This window comes from Cheilinus undulatus, linkage group 15 (assembly GCF_018320785.1).
Source record: "Cheilinus undulatus linkage group 15, ASM1832078v1, whole genome shotgun sequence".
In the NCBI taxonomy this organism is placed as follows: Eukaryota; Metazoa; Chordata; class Actinopteri; order Labriformes; family Labridae; genus Cheilinus; species Cheilinus undulatus.
Genome location: NC_054879.1, coordinates 24,496,978 through 24,513,842, shown reverse-complemented (window position 1 = coordinate 24,513,842; position 16,865 = coordinate 24,496,978). Strand labels below are relative to the sequence as shown.

General features: G+C 38.6%; 1 protein-coding gene across 7 annotated transcripts in view; it reads right to left on the bottom strand.

The window, feature by feature from the left end:
• Positions 1 to 16,865, bottom strand: part of LOC121522478 (diacylglycerol kinase beta) — a 187,192-nt gene that overhangs the window by 77,764 nt on the left and 92,563 nt on the right. For all 7 annotated transcript variants that reach the window (XM_041806912.1, XM_041806913.1, XM_041806918.1 and 4 more), the window contains 3 exons: positions 14,504 to 14,589; positions 10,782 to 10,871; positions 7,869 to 8,029 (listed from right to left, as the gene is read on the bottom strand). In XM_041806912.1, the coding sequence (XP_041662846.1) occupies positions 7,869 to 8,029; positions 10,782 to 10,871; positions 14,504 to 14,589 (337 nt within the window). The remainder of the gene's footprint in view (positions 1 to 7,868; positions 8,030 to 10,781; positions 10,872 to 14,503; positions 14,590 to 16,865) is intronic.

The window sequence follows — 16,865 nt, the reverse complement described above, 5'->3', positions numbered from 1 at the left end:
TATGGACGTGTAACAGTACAGGAAGCGTTTAAAACCAGGAACAACAGAATCGGTTTAAAATTAATAGTCCGGGGTGCAGGTCTCCTTAAAGGTCTAGTTGTTAAGGAATGATCTGGCCTTTTCTCCTCTGGATCAAACTCTCCTGATCCGGATACAGCGTGTTAACTGTATCATCAGATCCTAGTGCTTTATATGAGACTTCATCATAAGGGTTGCCAAAACCCACATAAACTGACACTTTCCCAAGTCACGCTTCGGCACATAAGAACTTGAACACTTCCATTTTACACCTTGACTAAACTGCAGCATTGACAGTTAAGTTATTAGGGCCTGTTTCGCTTTCTTTTGAAATCTATCAGAAAGGTTTAGGTCAAAATAGCACTTTTCAACTCATCTGATCACTCAAAGTGCTTATTCCACAGCTCATATTAAACCCATTCACTTCAAATTCATGCACTGATGGCAAAGGTTGCTGTCGAGGACTGGCCAACAATATTACCTAATCCTATTCAAATCTATCCATACACATTTACACACCAGGGGACATGGTGTCAACCTGTCACTGTACTATATCTTCATCAGTGCTAACTGCTCCACAATTACTATCTGATTCCAGCACAACTTAACCCCAACTGTAGCTACCGCCTTGTTCCCCTGAAATGATGCTAATTGGTCTGGGTTGTACCTGACACAATTGTTTCAGATTGGAGCTTTGCAAGATGGATTTCCTAAAGACAGACATGAAATCTAGACAGTCAATTGGTTTTGCAAGGTTTTTTTTCTGCAGCTATTTGCTGACAATCTCAGTAGATCTGACACCCTGCAGTCAGTTGGTCGATAGGTTGGCCAATGAGTTCTCATCTGACCAATCACAGTCGCCACCTTTATGCCAATATATAGTACTTTGCAGAACTTTGAGGCATGTTTGGGCCACAAATGGAAGCTGAATTAAGGCGCAGCGGTCGCGAGTGAGCCGCCATCAGTCAGAAAGGAGGATTGACATGACCCAAGTCTAAACCTACGACCTAAGGTATTGTCCAAGTGGGTGGTAGGGTTGCCACAAGAGCCTGCCTGTGCTGTGGATTCCTAACAGCCTGAAAACTACTGGCATGTCACCAAGGGTGGAAAGACCCTGACCATCAACATGTGCTTGACCCCCACCCCAAACTCAGGTTGTGTCAAACTGTGATTAATCCTTAGCACACTACTAGCCTTAAACCTATGCACAGTACTGTGTATCTGCATATATGCTACATTGAATTTGATTGTACTGAGCCTGCATTGCACCATAACAGTCTTACTTTTCTCAGATTTCAAAATGCTGCAATCCAGACTTGTGAAAAATAAATATCACAGGCACCTGCTCAAACAAAATGAAGTAATCAACAACAGGGATACTAGTACTGAGATGCATTAAAACAGACCATGTGTACAGGGACATGAATGATTAGTTTTCTCTGTTAGCATGTGAACGCAATATCCCAAACGTGATCATAACCAGGAGAAGGCTTGTAAATGCAAACCTTTATCTTGTTAAACAGAAGATTTAATTACTTAAGTCTATCTAATTGTATTAGTCATTTTCTTTAAACAACTCAAGCTTGAGATTTAATCTGATTTGATCACTTTATCCTGATCTGGGTTCTTCTGGGACCTCATATCATGATGAACTGAGCGTATGAATTTCAACTTGAAGTAGTTGTAAAGTATATTTCTAGTGAATAATTATAGCTCTTTCTCATTTTTATCTTGTTATTAGGGCAAATAGGCAAAGTAAAATAAAAATACAAGAATAACTGAACCAGTTTAGCCTATAAATTGCTCTTATTCCTCTGACACACATTCAGCAGCCTATAGATCAGAGTCATTTAATCACATTTAGTCATATTCCTGCCATGACGCTTACGCAGGTTTCGGGGGCGTGGTGTAACATCACCGTGGTTCTTCTTCTTGTTGCCAAAAGCCTCTCACATCTACCTGTGCACATATGTCCACTTCAGGCTTATGTCACTGCGGGTTATTTATAGCTGTGTGTACTGTACCTTCATATCCACTGAGAGAGTGTATGTTATTTTTATGACCCAGCCTAATGGTGCTTGAATGTTAACGTAGGGGAATAAAAAAGCGTCAGATGGCGCTTACTTTAGCAGTTATGGAGATGAGTCAGCTCAAAGTTTGGCAGAACACCAACATGAACAGTCTGGTTTCCTCTGCTGCGCTGAAATGTTCACTGTGTTTGTAATTACAGGTTTTCTGTGGTGGTGTTAATGTGCTCCAACACAAGAGAAGGACTGAATAATTGAACCATAAAAAGGAGGATAAAGCAATTATAAGGAACTTGTAAGACACAAAGATAATGAGATTTTGATTACTTTGAAACAGCTACGAGGGCTTTTATTTGTTTGGATTTTGGTGCCCCTGGAGGGCAAAGGTGGTACTTTTGGTGATGGTAAAATCTTGATCTGGCTATGTGCACATGCTCTGGGTACATTTAGTGACAAAAAATATGTTGAAAGGGTGATATTTTTGTCTTGAAAAATAATACACAAAGTTACTATTTGTGTGCATGGATGTACAGTGCCAGTAAAAGTTTTCAACCTTTTGGGATGTTTTACCCTTTCATTGATTTTATAAGTCAGTTATGATCAGTGTAATTTGGCTTGTTTGACAAAAAACAAAAGAATCCCTCTTTAATGTCAAGTGAAAACAGATTTCTACAAAGTAATGTCAATGAAATAAAAATCTAGTCACCTATGGCTGCAATCACAGCACTGAGTCTGTGTCGTAGGTCTCAGTCACACTCATGTGCCAGCTGCTGAGAAGCATCCCCACAGCATGATGCTGCCACCACAGAGGGGATGTTGTGTTTGAGTTGATGTGCAGTGTTTGGCATCTTGTCTGATGCTCACTCAGTTTGTGAGGACAGCCTGATCAAGGCAGATTTCCACATGTGCCATATTCCTTCTATTTCTTGATGCATTTAACTGAACTCTGAGAGATATTCACTGCCTTGCAAATGTTTTTGTATCCATTCCCTTGGACTTATAATTTTCAATAACCTCTTTTTCTGAGTTGGAGTGTTCCTTTGTCCTCATGGTGTAATGGTAGCCAGGAATACTGATGAACCAGTGACTGGACGTTCCAGACACAGGTGTCTTTATTCTACAATCACTGAGACACATTCACTGCGCTCAGGTGATCCCCATTTCAATGTATTTGAATTGAAAATTGCTTCTTCATATACAGAGACATTCACACCCCTGTTTTACAGTATATATTTTTAACTAAGTTTAAATCACAAGTTAACAAACAAGTAGGGCTGAAAAATCAATCAAATAATGCAATATTGCAGAAAACAGTTTTGTAGTTAAACAGTTATATTGTTTGTGTTAATCTTGTGTGTCTAAACATAAAAACAGGAATATTAAAGCTCTGATATTTCTCATCATTAAACTAAATCCAGTCATTTCAGTGACCTGTGATGGGGATACAGCATCTATCTGACCACAATGAAGCTAAACAAGCAGAGGAGCAGAGAGACAGCTTCACAGCAGCCTTGTTTGTCACCTCTGTGTAAATGTCCCTGAGCCTTCAAACGACCATCTCCATCAGGACCAGATAAACAGGTTGCCAAGCAACTAGAAACCTGGCAGCATGTTTCTCTCCTCCAATTAAAAGACAAAAACCGGCCCGAGAGGGAGCAGAAACTCACTGATGAATCTGCTAATTGCTCCAGTCCACAAAGACGGGATAATCTTTGTCACCATACTGTCATTGTTACAACAGGAAGGAGTTACAATCAGATGGATGAGGGGAAGGATTTTATCTGAGACATTTATCCATTAATCAAAACAAAAAAGCCAGATAGCTCTGATTATTTTACTCAATTATTACACCTTTTCCTTATCAACTCTCCCTCATATTACTGAGATCACAAAGTTAGCTCAGCTATCTCTCTGAACTGCCTGTTGTTGTCTCCACTACATGTTGCAGAAATCCAGACAGTTTTTCTGTCGTTTTTTTAAATGACCTCCTATTCTGTGTGACATCAACATTAATTTTTTCTCCATCATATCTCCCAGAGTTGCTCCTGTTTATTTCTGCTAAGTCTCAGCCTGACAGTAGAATAAAAGTTACAGAGGTGTCTTTTTTGGCTTACTTCACCAGTAAAAGCCCAAAAAATGAGCTGATTTTCCTTAGATTTTCATGTACATCCTTACATGAACAGGTCTTAAGTCTGCTGAAATATCGAGACTGTCTTTCCTGTCGTCAAAAACAGAAAACCAATTTTTGCTAAATAGAGGTTAAATCAGTCATTTCTGCTTTTAGTCAACAGAATTTTGACAACAAGCACCATAAACATGGATCTAGAAAAATGACTGGAAAAACTGTAGTTAGTATGCCAGGCCAGTAGTAGGCAGCATGACTTTGTAATGAAACAACACAAGCAAATGTGCGCTAAATATGTTTGCCGGCTTAACAATTAAACATCAGGTCTCTCTGTAGCTGGAACCAAAATTAATTGTGGGACCACCTAATTCCTGACATTTTTGATGAAAATGAATGATATCATTGAAATCAGGGATATTGATTTTTGTATCCTGCTCAGTCTTAATTGTAATGCAGCTGCCCTCCTCTTGTAGCTACTTTAGCTGTAATTAATGGTTATTGCCTGGCTGCAACAATGCTCTTTAGCCAGTAATGTAAACAACTGTGAACTCATAGCACAGATAGCACCTTGTAGGAACAGAGCAGTTTAGAACTATTTTGATCTAAAAATGGGGATAAAGTTTTCCTGAGGCTGTAAGGTTATACTCACATACGCTGGCATACAGAAGCATTGCGTGACGACATTCAGCTCAGGGATGTGGATGTTAAAGACTGACGGTGCTAGCACTGCTTAGGGGTCACAGTTCTGGTCCCACCTCAGTTTCAGGGTCACAGCTTAGTACAGAATTGGTTTATCGATAAAAAAGGAACATAATGTCCCAGATTTATAATTCTAGATTTCCGTCTCTCATTATTATCATTTTTAAATGAAAAATGCAGCTTATACTTTGTGCTATCTTGTGTTATGTAGAACTATCAGTGACAGATGGTGCAGCCTGTGATGATTAAATGTGAGACAAAAAAAAGGAAAACAAAAAATGAGAAAAAATAAAAATGAAAACAAAAATTATATGTCACAGGACATATCTTAAGGTGTCTCATGACCAGTTCACTCCAAGACAACATGGGGCGTTACATGTGGACAAAAGAGGAGACGAGACTTTTCTTAACATCAAACTATACCCTTATGTTTGGTTTTTGTCATACATATGGATTTTGCCTCTAAACTATCATCTGCTGCCTTTGCCTTTTGTTCAAAATCATCAAGGCAACCGCTGTAGACGCAATCATAACCATACCAACATGCAACAGGTTTTGAACATCCAGATTCCTTGCAGTGGAGTCTCGCGAGGTGAGATTTTACAAGAATTGTGAGGCTCATGCCCAAAACTCCCTTCAATGGAAACACATTCAAAATGCTATTGTACTTAGTCAAAATTTAAGAAGTATCGCTTTCATTATGCGATAAACTGTAATGGAAACCCAGCAACAGACACTGTTGTTGGTGAAAAGCCGGTGCAGCGTTTACTGGTAAATCCTGACTCTTGTATGTCAGTGAAGGACTTCAGACTAGCTCACATAAACACAGGGCTGGACGTCACAATGGAGTGTGAGCAAAGCGTGATGTCTTCACCATCTTTAAATGAATTAACATCAGTAATGTCTTTAACTCTTTCCCATCCTGAGGCTTTTTAAAAGCAGCACAGAGAAGAGGAGAGAAGGAAGAACCTGGCAAGTCTCTGCTTCTCTTTCAGCAGGAGCTAACTTTTCTTCTTCAGGTTTTTGCTTTGCCTGCATCTCCCTCTTCTTTGTTAGTTGTTAGTTAGCAGTTAGTAAACACTTAAGAGTATTACTGCCAATCAAATTGGTGGTTACTTGTCCCATTTGTTTGCTTTTGTTTACTTTTCTAAACAGGTTTAGGCATATTTGTTATGTGACTACATGCATCAAGTCCTTTACCGGTTCAGGACAAATACAAAAACACCCCTAATAAATATTGATCGATTTAGACTGTTTCCTGGGTTTTTTAACCTGGCACACCAGATGGATTTGTTTCACACACCCATCTGATAAATCACTCATAGACAGCTTTTGGGAAAGGGCAGAGCCTTTGAAAAATTGGGAAGGTGATTGGATGAAGGTTTGTCACATCTTTTTGGGCCAATCAGAGCAACAAAACACGTGACAAAGCAACTACTGGGGTGCGCCCCTACCGAAGGAGTAAACTCCATGGAGAACTGCATAACCCGAACCATGGCGACTGTAGACATGTCAGTGCATGACTTTTGTCATTTTTGAAAGGAAAACAACTCACTTCTGTTCTCTGTTCTTCTTTCAACAAAGAAATGTCATCAAGTTCTGATAAAACTGTGGCTTTAGCAGCTAATGTCTCCAGCCATAATTGCACCGGCCTCTTGCTGCTGCTTTCTTATGCACGACTCTGCTGCGTCCGAAAGTACTGCCCCTCGAAGCTGATTGGTCCTGTCACGTTCTAACTGGGCCCAAACAGTTCAGATGTGAACTCTGCAAGATGGATTCACCAGTGAGAAACATGGAAACGGGCGTCTCCATCTGCTTTGCAAGGTTATGGGTGTTTTGCATTTAACTGGATGTGACGTTAAACCTCTCACATATGCATATAAAAATGGCTAACACACAAATGTCTGTGTGGACAGATGACGAATTTGGGGTTTCCACTCCAAATGACTCTAAAGAACAGCTTGAGTAGATTTCAAGAGGAAGTAAGCAGCTCAAACAGAAGTCGCCTGCTCACCGTTGTTGTTTAAGCTTACCTACTTACATATGGATACTGACTAGAGGCACAATGAGCATGTGCAAAATGCTCTCTTGTACCCATTTTCAAAACTTTTACCTTTTCAGACACCTAAAGCACTGCTAAGTGAAAAAAGAGCCAAAATACAATAATAGTGTACCTTATTCTACTGAATGGCTGATCTGTATACATGCCCACAGACTGTTTCTCTTGCATACGCCTCAGCCTGCTGATACATGATTGATCAATACTACAGATGTACAACAAAAGGAAATACAATGCCTCCCATACTGAAAAATCCAGATCCAAAAGCACAGGTTCTGCTTTAATGTTGAATTTGTCAATAAAGACCCAGTATTCACAAACCTTCCCTCTCTTTGAGTTGACATAAAATAAGTTTTCACTTTTTAAAACTCATTTCTTCAGGTCAATTCATGTTTGTCTGTTGTGAACATGGCAGTTATACTTGGAGTTTTTCAGCCAAAACTCTCAATGGTTTAACTTCTTCTTGCTCTTTTGTTCCACTTTGAGAGCCTTGAGGCATCAAAAGTCCAAAAAGTTTTTGGTTTTCAGCATCAAAGACCATCTCTGTCAAGTTTTACAACCATTTAGTTACAGTTCTTCTTAAATTGAAGAGGAACAGGCCGGTCTGATTTGATCTTTGGCTTGTTTGTAAAATTTTCATTAGATTGGGTCTGAATGGGGACAAATTTGGTGCTAAAACAGGCCCAACAGATGCTCAAAATCAGAGGGAAATTATATTTTAGATTATAAAAAAAAAAAAAAAAAAAAACGGCGTCTGGTTGTAGACAGTTTAGTCTGACAGGTCCAATATTCAGTCAATGCCTATTTTTTAAATTTACAATATGGCAGTTTTGTGGTTAAAATGCCTGATTAGTAAGATGGGATGTGCTTCAAATACTTTTTAAGGTATATTAAGAAGGACATTTTATGGGCATAGTAAATATATGAGTTAAAATCTTACCACTCCAATGGAGAAGTAGTTGTTGACGATGCTGTAAGGGACAGGGTCCCCCTTCTCCTCCTTGTCATCGGGGATAATGTCGATGTTCCAGCGGTCCAGAACGACCTCTGTGCTGTGCTCAATGTCCCGGAGGAACTTCAGCAAACTGCCGCCTTCGTAACCTGCAGGGAAAAGCCATAAATGAAGGTGAAGGGGGTTAAAATACATGAAAGCTTACAGCTCAAATCACAGGAAATGTGCCTCTTATGTCTTGGGCTGATTTTTTGAAATATTGTAGGGGGCGCCACTGAGCCAATAAGCCATGCCCTATTACAAAACCAATACAAGTCATCTCCTTTTGCCAAAGGAATTTTTTTCTACCTAGTGTGATAATTCTACAAGTATTTTTAGCCCCTGAAAATATTACTTCCTGTTTCATGGTTGCAACAAATTGCCATGGTAACCACATTACATTAAAGTTTAAAATAAAGGTTATATTCAATGAATTATGTCCAGCAACTCCTGAGTATACCTTCCCTGATTTATATTTCTCTCAGTCCTTATTCAAAGGCTTAAATATAACTGCTGTAATGGTGGATTATATGGTAGAGAATATGAAACACAATGGCACTGATTAGGCTGCCACTTCACAGACACCACCACCCTCACCTCCTCCAAACCTGCCTCACAGCACCCCTGGGAGCTCTCTGGTTTTACTCCACTGCTGACAGTCAGGCGTCTTAATGGCAATCAGAGGTGGAAGTGTGTTCTGAGGTGTCATGAGGGCGTGAGGCTTTAATAAGCGCCATCACAAGAGGAGCGTCACGTGTGAAATGTGAGCGTGCATGTATGAAGAATCGGTACTACAGTGATGTAATGGCAGTTTGAGAAGGAACAATTTCCTCCTCAATTAAAAACAATTGTTTCTTCCTCATCAGATCCCTCATTATCGTGTGTGCAAACACAGACAAATGTACTGATGAGCCCTTCTGATTAAAATACACAGAAATAAAAGTTCAGACAAGCTTTCACTACAGCTGTAAACTAATGAAGTCTATTTTGGGCTGTCTAATAAGTCTGCGGTTGTACTACTGCCTCTTTGGCACAGAGGAACATCTAGCGCATGAGAATAACTCTGTAATGTTCTAATAATGTCAACATGCTGATGTTAATGACTTATGTAACTCCTCTGAGTTTAGCAGGCTAGAATGCTAACACTTTAGATGGAGCTCATTAAAGATATCATTTTCAGAAAACCCTTATAACAATACATCTAGTAATTGGTTTATTTTATTTTATCTATGATCCAACTGTCCATCCTTCCGTCCATGTGTCTGTCTGTCCATCCATCCATTCATCCATGCATCCATCCATCCATCATCCATCCATCCATCCATGCATCCATCCATCCATGCATTCATCCATGCATCCATCCATCCATAGAAAATGTGAACTTAATTTCATATATTTTGTCATCTGTCCTGTTATTTATTAACCTGACATGCCAGGTGGATGTGTTTCACACATCCATCTGGAAAACCTTCAATACTAAGCATTTGGGAAAGGGCAGAGGATTTGAAAAAAAACTTGGAGTGTGACTGGATGAATGCTCTGTCTGTCACATCTTTACGGGCCAATCAGAGCAACAACACATGCGACATAGCAGCAACCGAGGTGTGTGTGTGCAGCTACCGAGGAATAACACGAACCATAGCAACTGTAGACATGTCAGTACACGACTTTTGTCATTTTTAAAGAGAAAACAACTCACTGCTGTTCTTTGTTCTTCTTTTAACGAAGAAATGTCACCAAGTTCTGATTAAACTGGCGCTTTAGCAGGATCCACGCTAATGTCCTCTGCTATAATGGCACCGGCTTCTTGCTGCTTGCTTATGTCACGACTCGGGCTGCGCCTGAAAGTACTGCCCCTCGTTGCTGATTGGTCCTGTTACTTTCTAACTGGGCCCAAATGGTTCAGACGGGAGCTTTTCAAGATAGATATGCCGGTGAGAAACAAGGAAATGGGCATATCCATCTGCTTTGCAAGGTTAGTTATTTATCAGTCCATCTGTATTGCAGTCCCATTAGCCTCACAGCTAACATGTTTCAAACAGTCTGCTCACCTCTGCACAGATAATCCTCACTTAGATTGTCTTCTGAGAGAAATATTAATCAGGCTCAGTAGTTGCATAGACTTCAGTGTTTATTTCTCCAAAAGTTGATCTAATGGAGTCCCACAGCCCCTTTGGACCAGGCAGCTTATTGACCAAATATCATTCATAAGCCTGTCTAAGTGCTCTGCAGGTCCTCCAAGCAGCAACAATCCAGCAGTGATAACCAGCCCCTCTAATTACTGGCATAAAGCAGAGGAACAAATCAACGGTTGGCAGAGGACTGTCAGCACAAGCACTCTGCATATTAACGGATCTTAATTTGACACATAAGAGCTCCCTCTTTCAGATTCCCATTTTTCAATTCTTAATAACTTGCAGACAAATGCTCGCTCTCTGCAATCTAGTCTACAACTGAGAGCCTGCTCTCATTCTTTCAGTCCAACGATGAACACTGTCAGGGTGTATCTACCAATTATAAGCTCTATAAAACGAACTGAATCTCTGCAAGTAATGTAACATATTTCTATTGCTCTTAAAATACCTGAAGGAGAACTGGGAATCTAAAACTGTGATCCGCGTTATGTTGGGTTTCCACATATTCACCCATTTCCTTTAAAAAGCTCCAGATCATTTTTAATCAATTATGGGGAACAAAGCACAAATAATGAGGGTAATCAAACAATACCATCTTAAAATGTTCTAATTTTGTCAGCCTGAGCTGCTGAGGTTTGGTTCGGTGCAATCATTAACACATATGAAACAGTAAATGCACAATAAAGGTTTTTAAACCCAAATAAAGCTAAAAGAGTAGATGTCTCACCTCCTCCCCAGCGTAAGCAGCGAGCGAGGTCATTCCCTGTACCCAGCGGGAGGATGGCCACTGGAGGGTGCTTGGCAAAGTTTGCTTTATCTACAATAAAAAACAGAACAACCTTTAATGTAGTGAGATGAACAATCTTTGAAATATTTCCCACCAGATATTCACAAAAAAGGCAATTAGGATGCACTCACGCTAGGTGTGACACACTGTGCCCAAGCATGCTTGAGCCTTAAGGATTTGTTTAACCTGTGTAAGTGCACCGCACCATGCTCAGGCACAACACACTCTATGGCTCTTAAATCCTCCTAAGAACCTGCATGTGCATGTTCATTTGAAGGCATTACATGTAGAATTTCCCAAAACACAGTTACAATTTCTGCTATTAGAATTTTTAGATAGAATTTCCAAAATCTTTATTGAATTTATTTACTTAAATAATTTGCTTGAAATGTTGGGTAAATTTGCTATAAATTTCCAGGAATTTCATAGAAATTTAAGGAAATATGTTTGGATATTTAAGAGAATTAGCTTGGAAATTATCTATTTTTTCAAGGAAATTTGGAGGTTATATTTGCATATTTTGGCGAGTTTCATTGGAAGTTTTGGGGGAAATTAGTTTTAAAATTTCTTTGAGTTTTCATGGGGATCTGAGTAAATTTTGGGGAAATTTGTTTCTTTGTTCGGTGAAATTATGTTTGGAAATCTTCAGGATTTTCATTAAAATTTGGTAAATGTGTTTGTAATTTTTGAGAATTGAATTTTTAAATTGTTGGTGAAATCAACTTTGAAATTTTAAGGTATTTTAATGTAAATTTAAAGAAAATGTATTTGTAAATTTCTGGAAGTATGATTGGGAATTTGTGGTGGGCATGTTGTTTGAAGTTTTGAAGAATTTTCATGGAAATTTCATGGATTTTTTTTATGTTTGTGGAAATGTTCATTGGATTTTGGGGGATGTATTTGCATTTTCTTATAATTCTGATTAGAAGTTTTAGGGGAAATTTGCTGGAAACTCTACAAATTAGATTAGAATGATTTGGCTTCATGATAAAGTTTCACTGAAACATTTGGAACCATTTAAAAATAAAAACTGGACAACTTTTATGAGATACTTTAAAAATATGTTTAAGAATTTTAGGAAATTTCTTTGGCATTTAAGGGAATTTGTGTGGATTTTTGAAAGGAACGATTCCAGTGATGATCCAGTGCTATATTTTCTGCAGAAACAGGCAAAGACTAATTCTTGTTCAAAGACAAGGCTCAGGTTTTATATTTATCAGGTCATAATTATCCCCAGTAAGTGGGAGAAACCATAAATGCTTTCTAAACAGAAGTTCAGACCTCTGGAGGATATGGAAAAGGTAGGCTTGGGCACAAGTGAAGCAAAGTCTGTGCACAGGTGTGAAACATGCATGTAATGCATAACCAATATGAAAAACTTTTAAACAACCAAATGGTGTTAGTTGTATCTGACTCAACATAAGGCACAAAATGAGTAAAGTTAATGTGTATTTGTCCATTTTACTGACTCTGTGAGACTATGTGTCTTGTAAACTGCATGTGCCATTTCATGATGTGCTAATAAATCCGTTCTCAAGTAGATTGAGCTTGGAGAAATGTGAGTGGGGAGGAGAGATAACCACGCTCCACTGAGGTACACTAAGCGTCAACTATGCTGAGCGATAGTTTGCCCTTGGAGCTTTTTCAGAACTCTAACCTTAATTTTTCGACATCTGTTGTTCTTATTGGTTAAAGTACATTGTTACTGCAAGTCAAATGCCTAATTCAGCACAGATTGGAACTTAGATGGCTCAAAATAAAGCCTAATTGCCAAAAGAAACATAGGCTTTTAGAGAGAAAAAAGTAGTAATGTGGACAATTTTTTAGCAAGGTGAATTAAATGGTTGAAAGTTTTTTCATTTCATGATTGTGCCATACATACAATCATACAACCAGCCCACATGTGCTTTCATGGCATCAGGATCTTAACGCCTAGTCCGATTTGAGCCCAACTGAGGTGTATATAAGCTAGGTTAAACTGATCTCCAACAACACTATTTTAATGTGTTAGTCAAACCTCACAAAACAAGTTCAGTCACAATTATGTTTTATATGGGTTTTAACAGTCCAGTTTCAACTCCATTTTTTTCTAACTGCACTTAAACGTACTGAATGAAATGTGACGGATGTTTTCAATGAAGAGTTTTGAGCAAAATCTGGAACACGAAATGCACTTTCAAGACCTATAATATCTACATAATTCATTTATCTAGTTTTAGCCCCGCCTACTTGTATCTAAGAAAAGCTAGGCCACCCCAGGACCCACACAGAAGATTTAATGTCAATATTAACTGCTTTCTTTGATGAAATCCCAACAGAATAGGCCTGCATACTTGTTTTGACCAAGTGATCAATGTATAAACTTTACATTTTGTGACATCTTGTGTATTTTAATATAAATTTAATTTTTACAGCCTCATAGCAGACAGAGCCCAACTATCCCCTTAAGATCTTTAATGCCCCCCAAATAAGCAAATAGTGAAAAATTATGCAATATATATTGTATAAACTAGAAGAAATGTTGCAAGAATTAATTAAAATAAACTCAAAGTAATTTTACTACAACCTACCTCCTGTTTAGTGGTGTGATTGTTTATCTACACAAGATAGCACATGGCTAATTTAGGCGGTGAATATTCATGTCATCAACATTGATGACTTCAGACAGAGCCTTTCTCCAAGGGAGTTTAAAGCTACTGGAAACTATGCAAGGAAATGAGAGGTATGAAAGGATTCTGAGTTAGCCATCGTGGCAGGTAATAAGGAAGCTAAAACAAAGGGAACTTTAGACAGCTGAGTGGCATGAACATTGATGCAGCGGTCGGGATGAGGACATGCCTGGGCCAAGCAGGGCTGTAGTGGACTTTGATAAATTTGGGTACATCTTTTGGTAAATTTACCTATGACAATTTCCTCAATGAAGTGGAACTGGATTTAACACAGAATCATGTAATGAACAGCATGGACACTTTGGGCTGGTGGCAAGAGTCATCTTATTTCCCCATAGTTGGCTGTTCATGCTTGGGACGTCCTGGCTGATCAGCAGCAGCATTGAGGAAAGAGCCATCCATGAGAGGAGGACCGTACTGAACTATCCACAGTGGATGCTTTCGTCTTTCTTCTTGACTAATTCGAAGAAACCATGTCTGGATTTTACTGTTTTAGCGGAGGTTACAGTTGAGATCATCAGTTTAGAAGGCATTATATGGAACAATTAACATTATGACTCAATTTTCATATGAAATGTGGAGTTTTAATGTGCTGTCATCTTAACCGAGCACTGGTTAGCTATTTGTTGGGACAATTCTTCTGCCATCAGATCTTGAAAGTCAGAAAATTTCTTGTTTAGGTAGATCTACAGATCTTGGAGCTATGCAAGATACAAATTATACATAAGCAGTAATATTAAGTACGAGAGGATTATTAGACAAAACATTTGGAAACAGACCTGCATTGCTTTGCATTTGCAACTTTCAGTTGAAAAGAAGACAAATTTCCCACTCATCTATTTTGTTTAGTCATATAATGTGAAATCTTGGTCCAGTTCTGATGAAAAAACAGTTAAAACCTCAGAGAAAACACAAAAGGATGAAAATACATGTTACCTATTTGTTCTTCTGTGCTTGGTGTTATGTGTTCAACATTAAGAAGAATCTGTGTACCTATACAGTCGAGGATCCAGCCCACTGTACCGTCTCCTCCACAGGCGAGCACCCGGAAATTAGGGACATCATGGAAAAAGTTGAGCCTAGAAAGGGACAGAAGATGGATTAGATTTACCAGACATACACAGCTGAAAAAGTTTGACACAGCTAAAGTTGGGCTTTTCCTGTTCAAGGCTTCTCAAAGTGTATTTAAGGTGAGAAATCCAATCATTTCTGTGTTATTACAGTCTGAGAGGGATTTCCTGAGCTCTAAATGATTTAATGAGATGAAGTGAAACAGTGACAGGAGAAGAGAGGGTTTAATCAATGAGCGTCCCCTCCAGCTGTGTTCACTCCCCTCCCTCTCTGGAAGCTGCCGTCGTCACAGTGCGGTCACAGAGAGCGCGCCCTTCAAAGAGACCTTTAATGTGTTGGGACAAAGGTGTGGACAGAAGCTTTCATCTGTGTTGATCAGGAGACAGCTGCATGAGAAGGACAGACCCCAAACACAGAGCACCTGGCCTGGAATAAAACTCTCATAATATTGGTTTGACTGTGAATGTATTTCAGTGTTAAAGCTGTGAAAATGAAGCTGCAATGAGAAGAAGAGGAGAGTTCAGTCATTAAACTAAAGGATAATTATAGAAAGATAAATGTATGTACTGTCTTGTGAGGGATTTCAGTTAAAAACATAAAACCACCCAAAAAAAGATCCAACTAATAAATACACACCCAGCATCTACATCAGGCAAACACATGTTTTATGTAGCAACTGTTGAAACTGAATATTTATAAAATGCTTTAAAGTTTTAGGAAATTCATCATCAAACTTCCCAAAGCCTGGAGTGATGTCAAAAAAGTAGCATGAGACAATTTTTTCAATCATAATATGACAAAAAAAAGCAGAAAATCCCTACATGTAGACAGCACAGAGATCATTTTGCTCCAAAAAATTCTGCTGAACTCTTGTGACAAATCTTGCAGCTTTTATCATGTTATTGATGGAAACAAGTAGGGAACCCATAATCAGCCTGGCCAATTAGTGAGGCCAATAATGGCATTTGGCCAATAATCTCTATTTCACTGATCATTCATAAAATTAATTGATAAACAAAGAAAAAACAAAAAAAAAAAGTGCTACCTTGCCCACCTGCAGGCTGTGGGGGTCCACACTCTCTATGGTTTTTCAACTGGAGGCCCTGGGCTCAGGTCAGCCCCCAAAAGTCATTTTTAGTGGCCCTTTAAGGAGACCTTTTATGCTTTAAGATGAACCACACAAGTTTTTCTTTTACATCTATTTGTTTATTTGTTGATTTATTTCTTAAAGGTACAATATGTAAAAATTCCACCACCAGGGGACTCTCAGCTAAAACAATAACTATATGATGAGTATAGACCAGCATTTCTTCCAATTTTAATTTGACAACCCTGTCAGTAAAAACGACATCTCATGAAGTACATTTACTGAACAAGAAAGAAGAACAGAAGTTCTGCTTTCATTCATAAGCTCTCAAAATGAGGGAGAAATCAACTGAAAAAGGCACTTCTGTGTTCGTGCTGGAAGCAGCCCCAGAATGCTTATGTGCTCTGGTATCACGTCAACCTGGAAGTCCCTCTCAAAGTTCATTTCTCCCTCATTATGAGAAGTGTATGAATGAAAACGAATGGTTGGTTTTCTGTCTCCTTGTGAGGGGCCGTTGTTATTGAACAGAGTCTTCATTCAAAACACAAACTAGTATTGAGAAGGCTGCGGAGGGGTGTGGCTTTGAGCAGTGCTGGTCTTAACTCACTGGAAACGCTGACTATAGGGGGTTTCCATGTTAAAGAGGTGCCTATAGGTCATTCAAGTCCCAATCTATGGCATTCACCATATAAAAAACTTGTTCTATTAAAATTATCAAAATGAAGAATTTCTCTGTCTTTCAAACTTTAGTAAATATTTGAGGTACTGTAAGACCTCAATTAAAAAAAAAAAAAAAAACAATATAAGAATAGTAATTTTTGAAAAAAAAAAAAAGTTTTTCCATGTAAAAATTCTGCATAATGTATCTTTAAATGGAATAATGCAAGTTTAATATTTGTATGATCATTAGTCACATTAAATTTTCGGTTTGATCTTCCCATCTAACAGTCTTGCAGTTCTCCTTGCTTGCGTGTATACATGTTTTTCCCCTTCATCTTTACCATATTGAAAACACCTAACAACAAGCTGTTTAATTTCTGGCCATCACTACTTTATTTTTCATCAATGCAGTTGAATAGCAGCGAAATTTCACAGCATTAAAATGCTTTCTTAGCACCTAGCCATGCAGTCTCCATTTACAAATAGCTGTGATCCTAAATGTATCATTCTAAAGAGCTCAGTGACCTCAAGTGTGGT